Below are 23,333 nucleotides of genomic sequence, written 5' to 3'. Positions count from 1 at the left end.
TCAATAAAGAAAACCAGAAGCAGTGGCAACAAATCAAAATATAACTTAAACAACAGAAATAAGTACAAAGTTAAGTCCTATACACATCACTACACAAAACATCAGAATCTGGCCTATATACTAATTATAATCGGACAACCAAAATATAATATTATATACTAATTATAATCGGACAACTTAAAAGCTAGAAGAAGGAAAGAGGTGCAGACTATACTGATATGGTGCTCTGGATTTGCTAGAGACTGGAAATATACATCCAAAATAAAGAGCTAAAAAATAAAAAATAAAACGGAGCTTCGGACAGAAACGTCAATTTAAAATTGAATTGGATCGAACGTCGTCTTTTTTCACGGGAAGAACTTTGCGAGCTATTAAATTCCAGTTATTCGATGGAGCAATCTCTTGGTGAAGGTGTGAACATTGAGTATCTCCAAGCGGCAGCATCCTGATATAGCAGCTTCCACTGCTGCTTCTGAAAGCATGCTACAGGCCTGGAAAAAGGGGGGAAGAGGAAAGTTTACCAAAATTACTTAATATTTTTTGAAGATTTACATGCATACCACTCCATTATCTTTACACCTAAACTTCCATCGTTACATGCATACCACCTTACTTGTGCATGAAGAGATATATTTCACTGTTTAAAAGTTAAAATCATGGTATTTTTTATGTGATATGTAAGATATGAGGTATGGATGTAAAAATGAAGTTTAGATGTTAGATATTTAAATTCATAGGAATTTGGTAGTATGTATGTAAAAGTCACAATATTTTGGGTGCAATTACAAACCTAAACATCCAAACCTTACCTATCGAATTTGTATGTTTATGCTTGCCACAATCAAACTATTGGGAGTAAGATAAAAGTAAAAAAACATAGGTTGAGGTTTAGTTGTAGGTTTCTATATTTAAATGAAAATTTGAAAAATGGAGAATTTTAGATCAGTTTATAGATAATATGTTGGATGTTATGTGTATAATTGCCCCCGTACTTTACGGGTTCATATTAATCATTAAAAAAGTTAATATAAAGAAAATAATACAAATTTAATGGCCCCCATACTAAATATTTTTAGGTGCAATTACAGACATAACACTAAACCTTCACTAAAATTATGTATCGTACTTGAGTATTTATGCACGCCACAACCTAACTGGTGGGAACTTCAATGCAAAAAATATAGAATTTTAGCGAAAATTTGAAAAATGAAGGCAGGAGAATTTTAGATCTGTAAATAGCTAATATTTGGATGCTATGCATGTAATCACCCCCGTACTTCTAAGCTTTCATATTAATCACTAAAAAAACTAATATAAATAAAAAGAAGTCAGTATAATTACAATGCAACAGAAACAGAGGAGTATAGGGGACCGAGACCTACCCAAAGTTGGAGAATGGTTAAACGCGGGCAATCCAGCTTCAAAATCTCGAGTGAGCTACAGTTGCTGAATAGTGCAAAAGAAAGAAAACTTAGACAACAGTAGATTTTGCAGAAGACAAGTAGATTATTGAATGGAAGAGAACTTCGGGAAAAAAAGGGAGCATTTACATAAATACCCCACCCAATTCCTATAAATTTACATATCCAACACAAACTTTACTTTTTATATTTAGACCACCCAAATCTTTCATATCACATAAAAAATACCACTATTTTAACTTTTAATAAGGTGAAAAACACATTTCATGCATAGGTTGGGTGTTATAAATGTAAAAATTGAAGTTTGGGTGCTAGATATGTAAATACATTAGAATTAGGTGGTACATATGTAAATCTTTCCACAAAAAAAAGGGGAAAGGATGGGTCTTCCTTCCTAACCTCAAGTTCAGACTAATGAGGTTTGGACATGCTAGATCAACTTCTTTCAGATTGGTTGATAGGTTCAGATTTAACTTCGTTAACCTGAAGCAACAAGCTGCTGGTGGTATTACGACTTTCTTAAGATAGGGACATCCAGTACAGTTGAGAAACTCCAAACGATGGTCCGAATTACTGTGAGACGTGTCACCATGTCCCAAAGGAAGTGAATTTGATAACGAGGGACCAATCATCATGACGTCGGATTGAAATCCACTCGAACCCCATGAGAGCTCATGCATAAATACGCATCCGTTCAGATTTACATTGACTAAATTTCTACAGTATGCGAGAAGATCAACAATAGCAGCCTGGCCAATGGAAGAATAAGACAAATCCAACTCACGAAGGACGGGAAGAGCACCTTCATTGTAGAGAGCTTCCAAAGACGAGTTCCTTAGGTATTTGCATGCGGAAAGTTTCAAAACCTGTGGAAAATAATCAGTTGAATTTAAAAAAAAAATGGTAAAAATAATAACAAGAGAACCATACATCAGGAATGTTACCAGTTGGTGATTCGAAAAACCTTAAATTTAAACTATAAAAGAGAAAACCACATAATAGTAATATTTTATGTAAATAATTAAGGGGGCTTTTACATGGCAAACAATTCTTATGTAATTACATATCTACCACCTAAATTCTTAAAGGATCAAAGTTAAGAAAATTTTAAGAACAAATCATTTGTCATCGAAATGAGTACCCATACTTTTAATCTATAGCAATAAATTATTTCTTCTTAACTATTTTGCAGTTAATAGTATTCACACATGTTTTATTCTGATTGAGATTTTTTTCTTTATTGGTCATATCGTTATGAATGTTCTAGCTACTTATTCTCATGCATTTGGTGTACACTTTATATAGTATGTTGAATTGAATGTTATGAATACATGAACAATATGTTTATGTTGATTGTTTATATGTGCTAGTATGACTACAATGAAGTCACCCCTTGATGGTATTGATAGAGGAACACTAAGGTACCCATGCACATATATGGAAAAAGATATTGATATTGATGTATCATAATTGACACAATTTTTAGATGATACTTTTGCGACGGTTGTACATATATAGAATGTAATTGATATGTTATTGATATAGAAAGATTCTTTGAATGAAAACAAATGTTTCTATTGATTTATAAAAACTTGACTGACATACATTTGTTTTTACTTTTCTCTTGTATTATTGTGGTTTGTTTCTTTCTTTTCTCTTAAATTACTTTGGTTTTTAAAAAGTTCTAATTTATTTCAATTTGTGGCTCTTTCATCTGTTAAATAATATATCAATATAGAAAATTTAATTCACATCGTCCGACCGTCTGTTTCCATCTTGTTTAATTCCAAGCCTCTGGCAAGTCGTTACATAAACTCTGTAGTGTCTTCCAAAGGTAGCCCAAGATTGGCTCATCCCTATGTGACACGAGGACAGATTGAACTCCCTCTAATGGTAGTGACCCTTACGATAAGATATCGATCATGATGTCCTAAAATGCTCTCTGTAGTTACTGCCCTCTGTTTGGAATCAGCTCCTCTGTTCTGTTATCCACTATCATCACCAAAATTGATCTAACTGGCGCTTCTCCGCTGGCAAGTGTATCTGCAACCTCAAATTTCGCAGAGGGTAAGAGAATGATGAGCTTTCCATCTTTGATGAATGAGTGGGTGTTCGTGTACCAATCATGTTGAGTCCTGCAGTCAAATGGCTACTCTTCCTAATAGAATTGTCATGCATCCATGGGCACCACGTCACACAACACCTTATCCTGTAGTTGGTTCCAAATAAAAAACTCCACGTTGCATTTCCTATCAATGTTGAACCTATTCTTCTTCTTGGACCACATCAAGAAATATAACTAAGAAAGCCTCTGATTTGTGAGGCTTAATTTGTCCATCATCCGTATCGATGCCACAATTTTGGTGTTATCTCCATCGATGATGAGACTGCATAACTTTTCCTTCATAGTGCAACGGATATAGAATCTGTTGTGACAAAGCTACTACTGCTCTCTCGTAGTCTCAGTCTGATCATAGAACTAAGCATGTAAAATTTTGTATGATGCATGGAACCATACATGTGAAATTTTGCATGAGGCATGGAACCATACATGTGAAATTTGGGATTGTGTGTGTGTGTGTGTGTGTGTGTGTGTGTGTTTTGTATGAAACATAGGACTTGAACATGAATTTTGTTTTTTTTTTTTTTTTTTAATTTTGTGGCGAACACATGATTTTTTTTTTTTTTGTGTTATTTGTTGAAACATAGAACTAATGCATGAATTTCTTCTTAACACAAAACAAACACCTAAGCACATGGAGATTTTGTAGCATGCAAGAGGAATAAAACTACCACATGATTGATTGACCTCGCATAAAAGACTCCGTCTACCACATGATTTTATTTGGAAGGCGTAAGGTTATCACATGATTTTGCATGGGGGACATACACCACTCATCTTGCATTTTGGCTTATAAACATAAACCAAAACATATCAAGTTTTGCATGAAACATGGAGCTAACAAGTGATTTTTTTGGAGACATAAGACTATTACGTAAAGTTTTACATGACATAAGGCTATCACTTGATTCTCATACTTTATGAAAGGTAAACCTAAGGCACATGAAGATTTCTCTCTTCTTTTCCTTTTTATTTTTAAAGGTTTTTGGGTATTAGGTGAAAAGGGAGAGAGGGCGTTGGTTTTGGAGCTTTAACTTAGGGTTAAAAATAGGAGAGAAAGAGGATATGGTTTAGTGGATTTCAAGTTAAGGTTTAAGGAGGAGGAGTAGAGTGTGGGTTATTGAGTTTCAGTTTAGGCTTAGGAAGGGCGAATGTGTGGAGAGTATGCTGAGTTGAGTGTTCAGTTTAGTGAGAGGAGAGGGAGGTGGTGATGGGTATGTTTCGGGAATTTTGGGTAGGGTAAGAATGGTGAGGAGAATGGGGTGAGTGCTCGGGTATGGCGAGAGGAGGGAGTGAGAGTAACGAGTGCTTGGTAAGGTGAAAGGAGAGAGATGAATGTGGTTAGGGTGAGGAAATGGAAAGATAGTGGAGAAGGGGCTCTGGTATCGTGAGGAAATAGAAAGGAAAGGGAAGAGGAGCTCATATGAATGATTTTATATGGATTGTTAAATGATAATTACTTATATATTATGAATTAGTGACTCTTTTCTAGTTGAATAATATTGTTGACTACTATTACTTTTAAAAAAATTAACTAACACCATCTGACCATTTGTTCCTACCTTAATTAACTCCAAGCTCCCGGGCCACATCATGAAATCTGAGTTGTCAGACCCCAAACAAACCAGTAAAGCATTGTAAATAAAGTTTGGTAAGTAGGAAAACCTTGTAAGTAGAATAAAGTCGGATATAGTTTTTGTTTTTAATTGAAAAGCTAACAAGATTTTAGACCTAAACGGAAAACCTTACAGCCAAAATTAACAGGAAATTCTATTATCATGCTTAATTTTGAAACGATTTTAGATCATAAAATCTACTTTCAAGGATTAAATTGCATATAAAATTATATGAGCTAGAAAATAGTTGTGTTGAGTGAAATACAAGCTTATTTATTCACAAAACATTATAAAATTATCCAATTAAAAGATTAAAACTCACCACTAGCTGACAACAACTATCAAAAACAGGCTGCAAATTCATCAAAAATGTGTATGACAAATCAAGGTGGGTAAGACATTGAAGCCAGTGCAATGAAGAAAGCCCATCAAATGCTATAGACAAGCATGATGACAGTATAAGAGATTCAATCCTAGAGCATGAAGCTGCTGTACTGGATAACGAGTCATCCGTAAATTGCCTGCATAAGGTCTAACAGCTCATTTAGCACCTATTCATGTAAACAAGGGAATTTTACATACTTAGCACACAATTCTTATGTATTTATAAATCTCACACCCAAACATTCAAATTTACATACATGGCACATTGATGCTTTAAACCTATGCATGAAAAGGTGTATTTCACTTTTAAAAAGAAGTAATAGTCCTACTTTGAAAGGATATTCAAGATCCGAGTACTTCGTGCGTAAATATGAAAGTTTAGTTATGAGATATGTAAAAAATTAGAATTGTATGCTATGTATGTAAATGCCCCAAAATAAAGATATATATATATATATGTGTGTGGGTGTGTGTGTGTGTGCGCGCGCGCGCGCCGCAAGCCGTGGCGCTGGGTTCATGAATATTTAGGCACATGGCGCGGGTTCTCATCATAGAGCCTAGCGCAAGGGAAATCAGTGGGTTCTCATCATAGAGCCTAGCGCAAGGGAAATCAGTATTTGGGCCTCTGCCAAATACTGATTTCTATTAATGAAGAATATATATATATATATATATGTATACGTATGTATGTACATGTATGTATGTATATATATGTATGTATGTATGTATGTAAAAGATCGCACCTGCAGAAAGAAGCATCCAAGCATGTAAGATTTGGACAACTAACGGACGCCAGAGATAGCATGCCACAACCCTTCAATTCCAATAGTGACATTTTTGGTGCCTCAATTTGTAGAGCGATTAATTTTGGACAAATTCCCAAATTTAAATATTCTAAACCAACCTGCGAAAATTCCTTAGTTATAAAAGTAAAAAAGGCCATCCAAAAGAAACATAAATCATTGCAACAACAAGACTTCACTACGTTACTCAAGCTTCAGAAAATGTAGCTCATGTTTTACAAGAACCATAATTCACTAAATTTTCAAATAAAATGGACGGACATTGAAAAAAAATGGAAGATATCAAAATACACAATATATAAGTTAACTAAAAATCTAAGTACGGGCAGGTTGGAGAAATGGATAGGAAGGGCTTCAGAAATGTACAGAATAAAATTGAAGTGTATGATAATTAATTACAAAGGGTATAAAATGGACGAATCAATCAAGTATCAGAAGCCAGATATTGATGTATGTTTTTATCAGATATACACCGTAAATGAGCTGATGATAGCTGCAAAACAGGCCAAGGTGAATAAATTATTCGATGAATTGCCAGGGGGTTAAGAATATAATGAGCTGATGATAGCTGCAAAACAGGCCAAGGTGAATAAATTATTCGATGAATTGCCAGGGGTTGGTTAAGAATATAGGTTGAGGCATGGATGCATCCGCGAGCTCATTAGAAAGGTTCTCCTTTACCAACTTCAAAAGACCAATTTAAATTTTCACGCAACAATGGAGTATTACTGTTGGAAATAAAAGATTCTTGTAAGAAGAGGAATGCTAAAAAGAGGAGGAATACTTAAAAAACTCATTTTTATTTCTCTTACACTTTTTGATTCTACTTGATACAAAACACAAACACACTACACCAATTTATACTAGTGACAACCCCATTAGAATTGTGCCAACACATTTCAATCCAATGGCTACTATTGGCTCTCTAGAGTATTCTCTTTTTTTACGTTCCAAAAGTCATTAAATACATATTCTAGAATTCTCTTAGACACTCCTTTAAAATGTATCTCTGGAATCCTCTAAAACATTATATAAAATGAGACTTTAGAATTTTCTAAAAACTTTTCTAGGTCATGGGCTCAATTAAAAGACTAAATTAATTAAATCAAGTAATTTTCAACACACCCTCTTAAACTTGATTTGTTATCCTGGGCAATCTTCACACTTAAACGGCTTGGTGAATATATCAGATATTTGATCATGAATCTTCACATAATCAATTTGCACATCATTTCTTACGATGCAGTCTTTAATGAAGTGATAGCGTGTGTCAATATGCTTACTTTGATCACGGTAAATGACAACTTCTTAGTTATAGCCTTTTGCTAGCAATCTTACTTTACTTCTTGGTTTCTTCTTGCACATTCTTCTTTATTTTGTACACCCGCTTCACGTTAGTTACTTAGTGCCATTTTGAAAGTGCCTCCAAATACTCTTAAATGGGAGATGTTGGGCTTCCTTCAACTCCATGCTTCTTGCGGTGTCATTCCCTACATACACACTTATTATTGAAGATCGATTAGACAGGTCAATCGTGCATACAACAACTTCGGCTCAAAATATTTAGGCAACCTCTTACTCTGGACATACTTTGAGCAACATCAAGGATAGTTTGATTCTTCCTTTCTGTTACATCATTTTGTTGAGGAGATCTTGGGACGATCAATGGTCAACGTATTCCATTGGCTTCACAAAAATCTCGAAATTCATTTGAAGTAAACTCCCCTCCTCAATCAAATCGCATAACATTGATCTCGAGACCGCTTTTTTCTCCACCAAGGCTTTAAACTTCTTTAAATACTTCAAAGCCCTCTAATTTTTTCTTCAAAAAATATACCCAAGTTTTTCTTGAAAAATCATCTATAAAGAGAAGGAAATAATTACTCTTACCAAAAGAGTTTGGCTTGATTAGACCGCATACATCCGTATGTAGGAGTTGAAGTGGCTTTTGTGCTCTCGAATTTGACTCCTTTGAAAATCTCTTCCTAAATTGCTTCCCGAGCAAGCAGCTTTCACATATTTGGTCTGGGTGACTGATGCGGGGCTGACCTCTCACCATTTTCTTCTTTGATAATAGCTCTAGTCCTCCAAAGCTAAGATACTCAAGTCAAAGATGCCAAAGCCAAGATGGATCTTTGTAGCAGGCTTTGAGATACTTTACAATATCATTTTGAATATTGAGCAAGAACATTCTATTTCTTGACATTAGTATCTTCACAATTAGGTTGCTCATATTGCCTCTTGTAAAAAGGTTCTTATCTTTCAGATGAATATCATAACCTTTCTCTAAGAGCTGACCCACACTCAGAATATTACTCTTCATATTTGGCACATATTAGACATTAAAGATTAATTGGTGCTTTCCATTTTTCAATCGGATAAGGATTTTACCTCTTCCCTTCACAACTATCTTGGACTCATCTCCAAAGGATACAATGTCGCTCACTGACTCGTCAAAGTCCACCAACAAGCTTTTCTTCCACACATGGTTTCTTGCACCAGTGTTCAGATACCATGTGTTATCTTCACCCTTTTTGTTCTCCTTATATGCCAGAAGCAAAGTGTCAACTTACTGACTTTCTCTTCCACATAATTAGGCTTCTCTTCAATTTTATTGTTATTAAGAGTTCTACATTCTGCAACATAGTGACCAAATTGTTGGCAGTTGTAACACATCACTTCAGATCTGTCATACCTTGATTTTGATTTTCCTCTTCCACGCCCTCTTGTTGAACCTTATCCTCGTCCAAAATTGGCATTGTTGTTGTTGTCATTATTGGAGCTCTTACCTGGTCCACAACCATGACCACGGCCTTGTCCTCGACCACTGCCTTGTCCTTGTTGACTTCTATAATACTCAAGGCTCTTTTTTAGTTAAATTAATTTGTGTCTTCAAAAGTTGTTATGTGATTCCTTCCTTCTTTTTCTTTTCTTCATACGCTTGTAAAGAACCCAGGAGCTGCTTGATTGTCATAGACTCCAAGTCTTTGGTTTCTTCAATGATGGCGACCCTTACAACTTCTAGTTTCTCCCCATTTTTTTTAATTGATTGGAAATTGCTAAGACTCTAGTCAAGTGGTCAGAGACGGCATCGGCTTCTTTCATATATAAGGCTTCAAACTCACCTCTTAATGTTTGGAGACTCGCCTTCTTGACTTGCTCCGCTACTTTATAAGATGTCCAAAGCTTCTCTATTGCCTCTTTGGCAAACTTCGCATCAGAAATCTTCTCAAAAGCGTCATTATCAAATCCTTGAAAGATAGAGAGCCTTCTTGTCTCTCTTCCTTGAATCTCTTAGACTATCCTTTTGAGTTTGGGATAAACTTGACTCGTCCTGTGGTTGATTGTAGCTATTTTCTACCATCTCTCATAAATCTTGCGCTCCAAGAAAGGTCGGAGAGAGAAATAGGAAAGCTTGAAGAGTCACTTGCATGATACTTGAGGAAGTCTTGCTTTCTTGTTTGCTCTTTCAAACCGAACAACCAAGACTTGTTTTCTTAACATTGAACAAGTTCTTTCTTAGATTTTTTTGAGTTTGTTGTCCAATTAATCTTGATGCTCATATTGTCATAGTTGCTATTGTTGAGTGTAGGGGCTTGAAAGGGGATCATACCATTGCTCGTCATCTCTCTAGAAAGGAACTTTGGCTCTAATATCATTTTGTTGAAATAAGAGGCTATTGTAAAAAGAGGAATGCTAAAAAGATAACACTTAAAAAACTCACTAATGCAAACACATTATGCCTATTCATATTATTGACAACCCCATTAGGATTGTGCCAACATATTTCAAACCAACGACTACTATTGACTCCCTAGAGTATTCTCCTTTTCCGTTAAGAAGTCATTAATTACATATCATAAAATTCTCTAAATCACTCCTTTAAAATGTATCTATAGAATCCTCCAAAATATTCTTTATAACATGAGACTCTTCGAATTTTCTAAAGACCTTTTCAGATTATGGGCTCAATTAAAAGGCTCAATGAATAAAATCAAGTTTAATTTTCAATAATTACAACTTTTAGCGATCATATGTCAGGATTAAAAAAATAAAAACAAGAGAGAGCATGCAATTACCACTAGAGTTACATAAAAAAGTGCTACTAGGCATAAAAGAATAAAATCCTGTAAAATCTAGGTTGGAAAAAAGCAATTAATGGTGAGCAGATGCTTTAATTACAAAAAGAATAAATATGAAACAGAACGCCACAAAAAAAAGGAAGCTGAAAACTTCAATCTGAGAAAATAATTGAATAAATGCTGATTATTAAAAGGTTAAAAACGGGTCAAAACTACTTCAAAAGTAAACTACTGACTTATCTATGACCTTAAAAAATCATTTATGCAATCAAACAGCCTATAAAGGAAAAAAACATTTGCTTTGGTAGGGCAGATCAAAACATCTGCTTTCATCAACTCCCTCGTTTGTGGGAGAGCACTCTCGATTATGGAGTATTTGGGTTCAGTTTTGGGCTTGGATTTAATATGTATCTTTAGAATCAAATCGATCTAGATATTTGGCGGGATGGAGATAGAACCATCCCTCAAAGTATCTCAAGCAAATCCAAATAAAATGAGTTAAAGATGTGCTTTCAGAATGAAGTTAACACATTTTTTTGGTAAGGGCTTGATATCGGAGTTAACCCAAACAATAAAAGAAAAACCAAATAGGCAGTTAGAATCAAACATAATTGAAAAGAAAAATACAACACGCAAACTTACATTAGAGCGGATCACGCTTCGAAGAGAAGGCAGCAAAATAGGGATGAGGAATGGCAGTGATTATGGGCGGTTAGAACACTAGAACAATAAGGTGATGACTGTCCAAACAGCAGCAGTTTGCTGTTTGGGGAGGCTAAACAGTAGGAAAACATCAGAGGAAGACGTTGCCACTGCGGCAGGCAACAGTGGTGGAGGGCTGGACAACGAGGGCAGTGAAGCTGGAGGGCTGGAATGGCCATTGAAGCGAGTACAGAGCAATTGGTCAGTTGTGCGCTGTCAGAAACATGAAGAGGAAGGGTTGGCGACTGATTAAGACAAAGGACAACAGGTATTGTGGAAGGTTGGTGGCTAGAAAAGCGATGACAGCAAACAAAAGCACTAAAGTCACAGAAAACTTTTGCCAGAATGAAGAAACCATATGAACAATTTCGTCAACTGTTCTAGGAAGCTACAACAAGGAGCAAAAGGTGAGAGAAGTGTGGGGAGGATACGAAAGCAGAAAAGGGAAAATAAACACCACCTCAGGAGAGGGATACAACCAAAGCACCACCCGATTCCTTAGATACAACCCTCGAAGAGGAAAACGGACGCATGCAACTGTCCTGACATAATCTAAGTAAAAAACTACTTGGAAATAAAAAAAATGACATATTTATAGACTAAGAGTGAATATGAGTGGACCTCAATCCCAATAAGAAGGCAATCCACTTAAAGGAATGGTTGACCGACCTTCCTGGGTTGATCCACGCCGCCCTTGCTCACACGAACTTGCAATATTGTTGTGGTACTATAGCAATGATAGAAAAAAAATGCCTCCTGGGTCGCTTCCGCATCAGTCTCCTATGATTGGGGGAGTTTCGATCTCATCAGTTGAAGCATTTATCTCCTCATGGTAGTGTGGTTGGTTTTGTTGAAGATAGTGCAAATGTTGCAAGCTCCCGATAAATTAATCACGTAGGCGTTATTATTCCAAAACACATTATAATAGAATAAATATAACCACTTTTGTTACAACTTGAGCTGGAGCTGCAGAACAACAGATTCTCACGAGTTCGATCCCAAACAAGTAAATCTATAATCAACTTATCCCAATCGTCATATTTTGATGGATGTATCTGATAAAAAAAAAATATGAAAGGAGAAATCAACAATAGAATGAAATCTACAGTAGGCCGAGCCACTCTCATTAGCAACAACTCAAGAGAAACTTCTTCTTTGGTAGGAAAGATCCCACTGTAAGATTTTCTTTCCCATAAAGATCCCGAAGAGATCCCCAACACTGCAGTTCATCCATCCTGTATGACCTCTTTCACGGGGTACACTACTAAACCAATTTTAAAACTTAAATGACTCCCTATTGTCTTCCATAAGTAACTAAAAATCTTCTCATCTCTGACAAGTTGAACTTCCATCAATAGGGACAACTTAGGAATCAGACTATATAACTTAAATGTTTGAGATCCTTTTATCTAAAGTTGCCCCGTGTATAATATCGACTCCTCAAGCTCATGGCCCTCTCGGACAACCAACGTCAACCCAGTTGATGCTCCTCCGAACGCCTGCAAAAATGTAATTCGAGACACAACAACCTAATACTGTGTATGAACGCTCATTACCTCAGACATACTACCTTCTAGAATAGCTATTATCAACTCAGCTGGAGTCTCTCTCCTGGGTTCAACCGGAATGGCTGGCGTCTCTTCCTCGTCAGCTGGAAGTTGGAAGCCTTTCTAAAATCTTCATCTTCTCCTGGAATATTATTTATCTCTTTAGTTGCTTCCTGATTTGTGCAAGTGATCATTCTCTTGGTTATGCAATTTTATTCGTTATGCCCAAATCTATGACACTTGAAACACTTCCAGCTAAAATGGATTTGGGACTGTGAATTGGTTGTTCTCCACTCTAACCTAGTGCCTCTTCAATCGGGTTCGACTTGGATGTTCTCTTAAGTGTTCTATGGCTGTAAGATTCTGGGATTGAACCTTGCCTGTAATATATGTGGGTCACCCAGTGATGAGGTTTCCACTTTTGAAGCTGGGGTTTGAATCTCCGGTCTATAGTTAGCTGGTAGATACTGACGTTGCATCTATTGCTTCATTTTGGACAATGTAGTGATCATGTATATACATTGGTGTATGTGCTTTAAAATTTTTCACCAAAATAATGCATTCTTCTTTAACTTGTTGGCAGCTAGTTTTACCATCATGTCTTGTGGGGCATCCTGACACTCAAAGACACATTTCAAGGTTCAAAGCCACTCAACAAACTCGTTCTGATCCATGTGTCATTTGAAATATGACAAATCCACATTTACTTTAAAGCTTGACTTCTCGGATATTCTAGGTCACACATTTGAGGAAAAGGTTCTTCATCTGAGGAATCCACATGATGGTTCACTCCACCCCTTCGATCTAGCAAGTCACTATTGTGGCTACGGGTAACCCATTCAGATTGCCTCATCTCGAAGGTGGAAAGCCCGTAGTTGACAGGTTTCCCACAGCATATTCTCCCTACAAATTCACTGGATATCTCTTTGTGAATTTCTTATAAATGACATCGTGTTATTCCCCCCCGATCAAGCTTCCGACGATTATATCCTTAGGCATGACTAGACTTTGGGTGTAGGTAGTTGGAAGGAGGTGTGTAAGGGTGATGTAGAGTGAAAGAAAAAAATTTAGGGATGCTAAAAATTTTACGATAGAACTAAGGTTAGACTAGCTCTGATACCAAATGATATTGGAGCTAACCTAAATAAAAAAAGAAAAAACATATATTATTATTGAAAGCAAATAGGCAGTTACAATCAAACACAATTTAAAGGGAAAATACAACACACACGACACAAACTCACGTTATGGCAGATCCTGGGTGATGGTGATGATGGTTGGGGGGAGGGGAGCTTGGAAAGGTGGCGGCAAGGTAGGGAAAGGGTTTTCTAACTGTGGATGAGGGACTCTAGTAAAACAACAATGAGAATGTGTTGCAACTGTGACAGTGAAAGTGGAGGGCTGGGACGGTGAGGTCGGTGAGGAGGGAGGGGCTAGAGTGGTGATAGAAGCGAGTATGGGCAGCTGGAAGGCTGTGAGTTGTTGGAAACAATAAGACGGAGGACTGGCAGCTGATTTTGAAGGAAGACAACAAGTATCATGGAAGGCAGGTGGCTGGAACAGGGATGTCAGCAAGCAGGGGTGCTGGAATCACAAGGAACTTGGGCTAGAATGCAGAAACTGTTAGAAGAATAGCGTTGGTTGTTGTTCTGGGCGGCTGTAGCAGGGACGACAGGAGAGAACAATGTGGGAAGGATACGGAAGAAAAAAATAGAAAGTAAACACCATCTTGGGAGAAAGATACAATCAGGGTACCACTCAATCCATCGGATACAACCCTTGAAGGGGAAAACGGATGTTGGGGGCTGTCCTAAAAAAAATATGAGCCAAAATCTACTTTAAAACACAAAAAACAACATATTTATAGACTTGGGGTAAATAGAAGTGGACCGCAATCCCAATAGATAGGAAATCACCTTAAAGGATTGGTCGACCAACTCTCTTGGACCAGTCCATGCAGCCCTCGCTCACGGGAGTTCGCAGTACTATAGCAATGATCACAAAAAATGCATTCTGGGCACGTCAGGGCTTTTCATACTATGGTTCGATTGAATAGTTCAGAGGCACAAAACATGGTCACTTGAGATCAAATGAATAAATATGATTGAAAATAGCCCATAAGCATAGCATGATTGTCATCATCAATGAGTCGAAGAAAGATAAAATAGGCATGTTAAAATTTTGCTTTGAGCGATTTTAATCAATGGATTGATTTTAATTGAAGAGATTGTTAACATGGGTGCTTGGCCAAGTTTACAATAGTATTAGGGCTTGCCCTGGTTTAAGTGGGGATGGCATTTACATGCATTGGAAGACATAAGGTTTGAATTAATGGATTTTAAAATTTTGTGCCAACCCAAACTAAGAATGGGCCATACATCTGTTAGAAAGCCTGTAAATGAAACTTAAAACGACATGTATAAGGATCAAGGAAAGCCTAAGTATGGGTCTTCTAGCCTTAGCTTACAGGAAAAATAGCAAGTATACACATCACTGTGCCAAAATAGGATTATTCCAAATCCGAAGTAGGTAACAAGGCTGTATAACATCACCAACAAAAATTCAAGAACGACATATTGAATGAACTTCACTTACTGGGCAGAAGGATGCTTCTTCAAGATGATCACAACCATCAAGGTTAATCTTCAAAAGATTTGGACATGAAAGGTCAAGCACATGCATAGCTCGGCAACCAACAAAAGAAATACTAACCAGGGAGTAACTATTAAGTCTCACCTTGGTTAGGCTCTGAAAAAAAAAAGATGATTAATTAGTTTGAAAAAGTCAAAACCTTACAATCAAGCATGTAGCAGTTACAATCATAATAAAAGAATTTCTCCATGAACAGATATTCTGGGAAATTTAAAATCTAAGCTGTCAGAAAAGCAAGGGAAACATATCAATCAACCTATTTTATTTCAACAACCCTCGTTAAGGGGCAATAATTACTCTGTCAACTAGTTATATAATGAGTCCAGTTTCAAATAGAAATAAATGAAATATCAATGTTCTGAAAACCTTTGAAATAATGATATATGCCATACCACTGCTGCCTAATCTCATGTTAGTCAAATCATAAAATCCTCCTGGTTAGACTCCATAAGAAAATTCAACAACATTATAAAGGAATTTTCTGAAGTGTGCCCTTTTCCATAAAATCTTAAATGGCCAAACTATAAGCAAGCACAAGCTCTTGTACATTAATGAACCAACACTCTGACAAAAGTAAATAATTCTTCACCATCTGTTGACAACACCATTTTGAGCGTACAAACCTCCTAAAAATGGTACTAGGTGAAAAACCCCCCACAACTGCCAATGCACATGGTAAAGAAGATAAATAAAGAAAAAAAAAATAAAAGGAACTCATCAAGCCGCAATTACAATATCAGTGAGTTAGAAAACAAACAAGAGCCAAATAAAGCACAAGATGAAAGGTTCAAAACACAGAGCATTCTACACTCGTTGCACAATGAAGGGAATGGTATGCAACATCATTATCAATGGAGGAAACAACAAGAATGTGGCGTCAACACTGATGGTATACAAGTTGAGCATTATGACTCGGAGACAACCCCAACAATAATCTCTAACATGGTTGAAGGGGAACATGATCAGCATTAATAGGTGTCTCGTTGAGTTTTCGATTGGGATCCAACTGCTAGATCAAGCTTGGTGCGATGTGGTGCACATGGATGTCTGTGTTGGGGAGTCATCCACTTTGTTGCCACGCACTTCCAGCCCTTCATTTTGCTATTCTAACCACACACAACCCATTTCAATAACTACCTCCGCTCTCCAACCACCTAGTTGACCTCCACCACCCATGGATAAAGCTAGTATGAGTTTGTGTCGTGTTTGTTATAATTTCCCTTTCAAGTGTGTTTGATTGTATCCACCTATTTGCTTTTAATAAAAATAATTTTTCCTATTGTGGTTGGGTTAATTTTGAGTATTAGATAGATATCAAGGAATCAATTAAGTTTTGCTCCTTAAGACTTAGGGTCTCTTTTTGGGGCAGTTGCAGCTTAGTTGCCCAAGAAACTATTGCAGGAAAACTGGCTGTAGATTTTTTTATTATAGTTTGAAAACAGTTTTGTGCAGCTATTTTTAGAAAAATGACAGTCCTGCCCCTGTGTAGTAAAATTGTTTGTAACATAATATAAAATAATTTTTTTTATTAAATAAATTATTTATTAAGCAATAAATTAACATTAATTAATAATTAATTAGTTTTATTAATTAAGAAAGCTTGTATTTTTATCATATAATTTAAATCTTAAAAATATGTTTATAAATTGATTAATTAATATTAATAATAATATATAAATATTCAAAATATGATTAATTTAAAAATATATGAATTAGTCATTAATTATTAATCAATTAAATTAATAAAAGAAATTAAAACCATAAACCCATCTCCATTTTACCCTCTCTTAGTACCCAAAACCCTCCCCCTCCCAGTTTCGCACAGAACCATGACCTTCGTGAACGAACCCTCACGATACAGTCGACGATCAGAGCAAGTTGAGAAGGCAAAGATGGGTCAACGACGTATAGAGATCATTGAAACTCTCACCTCTCATCCTTCTACTCCGCTCCTACCAGAAACCATTGATGAAGGTAAGCCTGTTCGGGCCATTCTTTTCTTCGCTCGTCCCTAATTTCTCAAAATAAGGAGTGACAAGGGAGTTGGAGTCGAACAGAGGGGTCGAACACTGGGATCGAATGGAAGAGGGGTAAGATTCGTAAAAAGCCAATCCTCGAACAGGGTTTAACGAAAATGGCGAGACATCGCAGCCTAGAAGTCATCCCAAACGACAGCAAATCTCGGCCAGTCGTCGCGCCGCGACCCGGACACCGTCCCAAACGCACACGTAGACCAGAATTGTTGACTTTGACAGAAGGATAAAGAAAACAAAATTGTGAATAGGATTTTATTAATTTTTTTAGAATAATTAGTAGGTTAAAGGTATATATTAAATGTTAATACTAAATTTTATTAAACCAAGAAGTTACAGGTTAGATTAGAAGAAGTTTGTGACCATAAAGTTGGTGATTATTTAAAAGTTTATTTATACTCAATTAAATAATATCAAAAATTTGAGGTGGAAAAATAGCCGGATAAAAAAAATGAGAAGAAAAATTATCAATAGTTCATGGTCTTCAAGTATAAACAAATACTTTAAAAACCTAATGTGCATGTGAAGAAAAATTATTCAGTCCAAAAACCGCATGCAGACTTCTGTGCAGTCTCCAATTAAAAACTGACATGTAGAATTGTGAGCCCAACACTAAAATAATGAAAAGAAATTTTTTTTTTACAGCGCGACCCGACTCGAGTCCCGCCCAAACATCCAAAAAGTGTCTTTTATCATTTTTGAATCCCGCCAAATCGCATTAAGTACTTTTTTGTCATTTTGAACCACGCCAAATTGAAATAAAAAAAACTATTTGGTCTCATTCCGGTTTAAGATTTAAGAGTTTTTTTTCATTACAAAGAGAAAGAAGAGTTCAAATTGAACATGAGGACACTAATTCTCCACTACAATTGTTCACCGAGAGGCAAGCTTATGATATGATGTTTGCGGGGAACGTCCAAATTGATGAGTCTGGTAGTTTGTTAAATTTCTTTTGGAGTGATGAGATATTAAGGCTTGATTACGATTGCTTTGGGGATGTCATAATATTTGATACAAGTTATAAATTGAATAAATACAATTTACGTTGTGCTCCTATTGTCGATGTGAACCACCACTGACAGAATGTTATATTTAGAGTTAACTTTTTGTCAGATGAAATAGTTGACTCATTCAAGTGACTATTCAAATCATTTATATGGATAATAGATAATAAATATCAGATAACAATATTCACTGACCAAGATCAAGCAATGACCAGAGTCATTGAAGAGTGTCTGCCGCACACCAGATAGATTATGTCAATGACTTATTTACAAGAAATTATGCTTAAAAGTCTATTTGGTGTGGTAGGTAAGAGAGTCAATGATTTTTTTTATAAATGCATGGGTATTTCACTCCGAAAAGGAGTTTGAAGAAACATGAGTACAATGATTGAGCAAGAAAATCTACAAGAGAATATTTGATTGAATAGTTTATACAATATCAGACATAAGTGGTCAATGACCTTCAATAAAGAAATATTTTGAATGGGAATCCTATCAACTCAAAGAAGTGAGTCCACGAATAACATTTATCATGGTGTCTCCAAGCACCCTCACTGAAAGTTTTTTGGGCCTTAAAAGTGACATGAAAATCTTGACGAAAGAATGAGAAGGACGAAGATTTTAAATGCGAACAATCTGCAATTATTCCCGCAGTAAAAAGTAGGCCCGTGTTGAATCAGGTTGTTTTAGTTTATACGAGAAAGTTATATTCAATATTTGAAGCAAAATTACTGCATGGTTTGTGTGAACTTGCTGTGGAGGACTCTATCACCAGGGATTCAGAATTTGACATTAGAAACTTAGATAATAAGAATACAGAGACCTTGGATTGTTAAAGTCGACAAAAGTAATTTTGAAATTACATGCAGTTGCAAAAAATTTGAAATAATGGGTTTATTATGTGCTTAAACTCTAAGGGTGTTTAACCTTAATAATATAATAAAGATCTCTGATAAATATATATTATTACAGAGGTCTATTTATGCAAAAAGAGATATATATAACAACTATGGGTATAAATATCTCAAAGATTCACAAACATTATGAAGTTCTTCAAGTTGACTCATATATCGCACATACGTTCATAAATTTGCATACCGAATCAGTACAAAGCAGAGTAATGAACTTGCTGAGAAACATGTGCTGGAGACATTAAAGAAACTAACAATCGAATCTGACGTCATATTGAATGGGAGAGACCATCGAAAAAAAGCCAAAGTCAAATACAAAAAGGACACCGAAGACAACACAATTTAAACTACCCAATGAAGATGCGGCTAAAAAGAATATCTAATGCAAGGTTAAAAAGCTATTTGGAGAAAGAAGAGTAAAAAGTAAGTTTTACTTATACTAATAAACGTATGTTCATGCATACTGCATTACAACTCCATAACATTGAACATTATATTACAGGAAAGAAGAAAAAAATCGGTTCAAGTTAAGATACATTTCACCCATGCAATCCAAACTTGTTTGCAATATCAAACGCTATAGTCAGGTACATAACTTAAAATTCGAAACAGTTTTTGATGTGCATTAATTTTGATTAAACTTATTTACTTACGTTCACTTGTAATTATTCAAAATCAGCAGGAACGGTCTACATCACTACCCACAAACACATACGATCTTATTGATGGACCTACATGATAATATGTGAAATACCAAGAACTGCAACGAGTTCTTTAAGTTTGATTTACCTAGAGTGTGTATTCAATGATTTATCTAAATTAATGTATTATTTGTTATTGTGGTAATAATGTAATTTCCGCGGTGTTAATGATGGTATTCTCCTAGTATTATTGTGGTATGGATGTTATCATAGAAATGTGTCATATACTCGTAATATTACCGTAATAATACAGAAATATTGTCAAAATACGACCACAATCAATATATCTTTAAGATAAAGCTTGTAAACATTCGTCACCATAAAAATGTGCAATATAAGAATAATGTTACAATAATATTACCTAAATATTACTGAAATACGACCAAAATCAAACATGTGATTGGAATATTCTGTGAGCGTATTCCAGCCTCCGCGGGCGTAGCATGATTGCATCATTAAGATATTTGAATGATACAACTGTTAAATTCTATGCCCCATAGAAGTACATTATATAGTCGTAATATTATAGTAATATTACGGCAATATTGTCTAAATACGACCACAATCAATTTCTCGCAGAGAAGGAATATAATATGGTGTAATTGGAATATTTCTCAAGTGTATTTCTCAGCGTCGCGGGCGTAACATGGCTGTACCGAGGATATAATTTTCAGATAAAGCTTGTAAATATTCATCACCATGAAATTTTGTTATATAATCGTAATATTACTTAATATTACCACAATATTACCCAAATACAACCACAATCAGACTCTCGCACATAAGGATTTCAAAATGTGATTGGAATATTCCTCAAGTGTATTCTTAGCGCCCCAGGCGTAACCTGGTTATACCGAGAATATATTTTTAAGATAAAGATGGAATATATTAGTACCCGTGAAAATTCGTTGTATAGTCGTAATATTACCTTAATATTACCAAAATATTACCCTAATATAACAAAAATCAAACAGCTTCTTGCGTAGAAGGAATATAAGGTGTGATTAAAATATTCCTCCAGTGTATTCTCGGCGCCGCAGAATATTCCCACAATATTACCCAAATACAACCAGAACGGGCAGAAGAAATATAAGATACATGTGTTAAATACTAGTTTGAATGGAACAAGAACTATGTAATCGTAATACTATCTTAATATTATTGAAATATAACTGAAATACGACCAGATTTAAACATAAATGTACAACACATCAATGAGATGCTTAATATAAGTAACACAATAGCCTCACTGTTCGATTTGGCAAACAACATATCTTGTTTATCATAAATTTAAACAATTCTTTCATCTACAGTAGTTTTACAACCAAATATCATAATTTACAGAGCTATACCAGCAGTGAGATGCTTAATTTCTTGCAACAAAGAAAATTTATTTCAGTAGCAATTTCACAGCCAAGTGCTAAAATTTACTGAATAATATTCTAATAATAATACAAATAAAATGAACTTTTAAAATAACATTCTAAATAACAATAAACGAAAAGACAATAGAGACTGTAACTTCAGACATTATGAACAGTAATTCCAAAGCTTTTCATGCCAAAGTTTCTCATTAAAATAACAATATTCCACTATAAATATCTTTTAATTATGAGACAATATCCACATATAAATATCATGGACTAGCTCTGTCTTAAATCTTGACAGCTCCTCACTATAATGACAACTGTAAGTCTGTACTAATTTTTTCATAAATTTGCAGACAAACATGCCACAATCAATACTATTACATTGGATTGAAACACTTTTAACGATTAAGAGTAGTCATTTCACGGGTTTCCCCCTAAAAAAATTTAGGGCATCTCTTGCAAATTGATTGATCTGCAAAGTTTAATGTGATACAGATTAGTGCATGGACAATATTAAATGGGTTTGATAGATAATATGGAGTATAACTACAACGTCATTGCACATGGTCTGGTGCATCTGGTTGGGTAATGAATCGTAAATTTTTTCACTTCTTGTCATTTAACTCCGCAACCAACAATACCTAGTGTTGTTTGTGCAGAATAAGAAACAAGATAATATCAACATTTTTAACTTTTCCTTCATGATATGAAACAAATGTTACGGCGTTACCCATTTTATGATAAATCTGCATGAAAAGACACTTTTAATATCTTCATAAAATTATTTAAATTTTAAATATATTGAATCAATGATAATGACGATACATAAATATAAGATATGTATAAAGATGTAGTGGCATTCCTCTTTCTATTCAAAATGATGGCTAAGGCATCAACATAGTCATTTGCAATCCAACTATTGCACAGCAAATCTTCTATTGAACTGTGATCTATTAAAATGTCTCTAATGTGTAGCATAATAATCTTCCTGCATAATACACAAAATATTTATGATACTTTCATATAAGACAAAAATAATGCATTAAAAAATGTGAAGATTTACTCACTTATTAATGTATTTTGACATAATTGATCGATCACTGCCTACATTTTTGACATAAATTGATCGATCACTGCCTACATTTTAGTAAACACCATTGATCTGCCAGGAAATTTGATCTGGAAGTCCGCTGAAAGAGGCTACAAAACAAAAACACTTTTGAAATATATAGTAAATTTAGATGATATAGGACATTGTATAAAAACTCATTTCCAAATACCACTATCACATTATCTGGCTAATCTCCTAAATTTGTCAGTGTCAGGGCTACTGATTCTTCTACTTCATTTTCAATTAGTCATTCTTCTGCAATGCGGGTGGTATGTATAGCAAGTGATATAAGTATTTGCAGATCCATCTCGGTTGAACTATTTATTATTCGTTCTTTTGTTATTGTTTGGTAGTCGTCATTACCGGCATTCGTATCTACAGCGACATTTGTTATTGGTTCATTGAGCAACATCGGCTCATCGACATCTCTTATTACTTTTTTTCTTCAATTAAAAATCAGTGAAAGGAGAACTCATTTTCTTCTTTTTTCGACTTCGTCTACCCTTAACCCTTTGGATTAAGCTGGCAATAGAGTATTCATGGGAGCCTTATTCCTGTAAATCACTGCCTTTAACAGTGTCATCCTCAACAGGGGAGGCTAGCTGAGTTCTATCTTCTCCCACAGGAGAGCATTAGTGGGCTCCCTCATTGTTCAACTCATTATCTACATCAATATGAGGGCTTCCACCATGAGGAGAGGGTGATTGGGCATCATCTTCTCCCACCACTTCGTCTTTATCTGTCGTTTGTTTTCAGATTTCTCAATCTTATGTTGTAGTACCAACATTTGCTCTTGCAAGCTCGACACTCCAACAGTTAATGTATTCTCTGTTCTTTGAAGTTCCATGAATCATTTCTCCTAATCTGTTTTCAT

General features: G+C 35.4%; 1 protein-coding gene across 3 annotated transcripts in view; it reads right to left on the bottom strand.

Annotated features, from left to right (window-relative positions):
• Window positions 1-21: 21 nt before the first annotated feature.
• Window positions 22-23,333, bottom strand: part of LOC110033363 (F-box/LRR-repeat protein 15) — a 48,032-nt gene continuing 24,720 nt past the window's right edge. For all 3 annotated transcript variants that reach the window (XM_020737308.1, XM_020737309.1, XM_020737310.1), the window contains 6 exons: window positions 15,273-15,425; window positions 6,287-6,447; window positions 5,482-5,680; window positions 1,821-2,287; window positions 1,383-1,446; window positions 22-491 (listed from right to left, as the gene is read on the bottom strand). In XM_020737308.1, the coding sequence (XP_020592967.1) occupies window positions 372-491; window positions 1,383-1,446; window positions 1,821-2,287; window positions 5,482-5,680; window positions 6,287-6,447; window positions 15,273-15,425 (1,164 nt within the window). In that variant the 3' untranslated portion in view covers window positions 22-371. The remainder of the gene's footprint in view (window positions 492-1,382; window positions 1,447-1,820; window positions 2,288-5,481; window positions 5,681-6,286; window positions 6,448-15,272; window positions 15,426-23,333) is intronic.

Source organism: Phalaenopsis equestris, unplaced genomic scaffold (assembly GCF_001263595.1).
Source record: "Phalaenopsis equestris unplaced genomic scaffold, ASM126359v1 Scaffold001150, whole genome shotgun sequence".
NCBI classification, from domain to species: Eukaryota; Viridiplantae; Streptophyta; class Magnoliopsida; order Asparagales; family Orchidaceae; genus Phalaenopsis; species Phalaenopsis equestris.
This window is presented reverse-complemented; position numbering and strand designations above follow the sequence as displayed.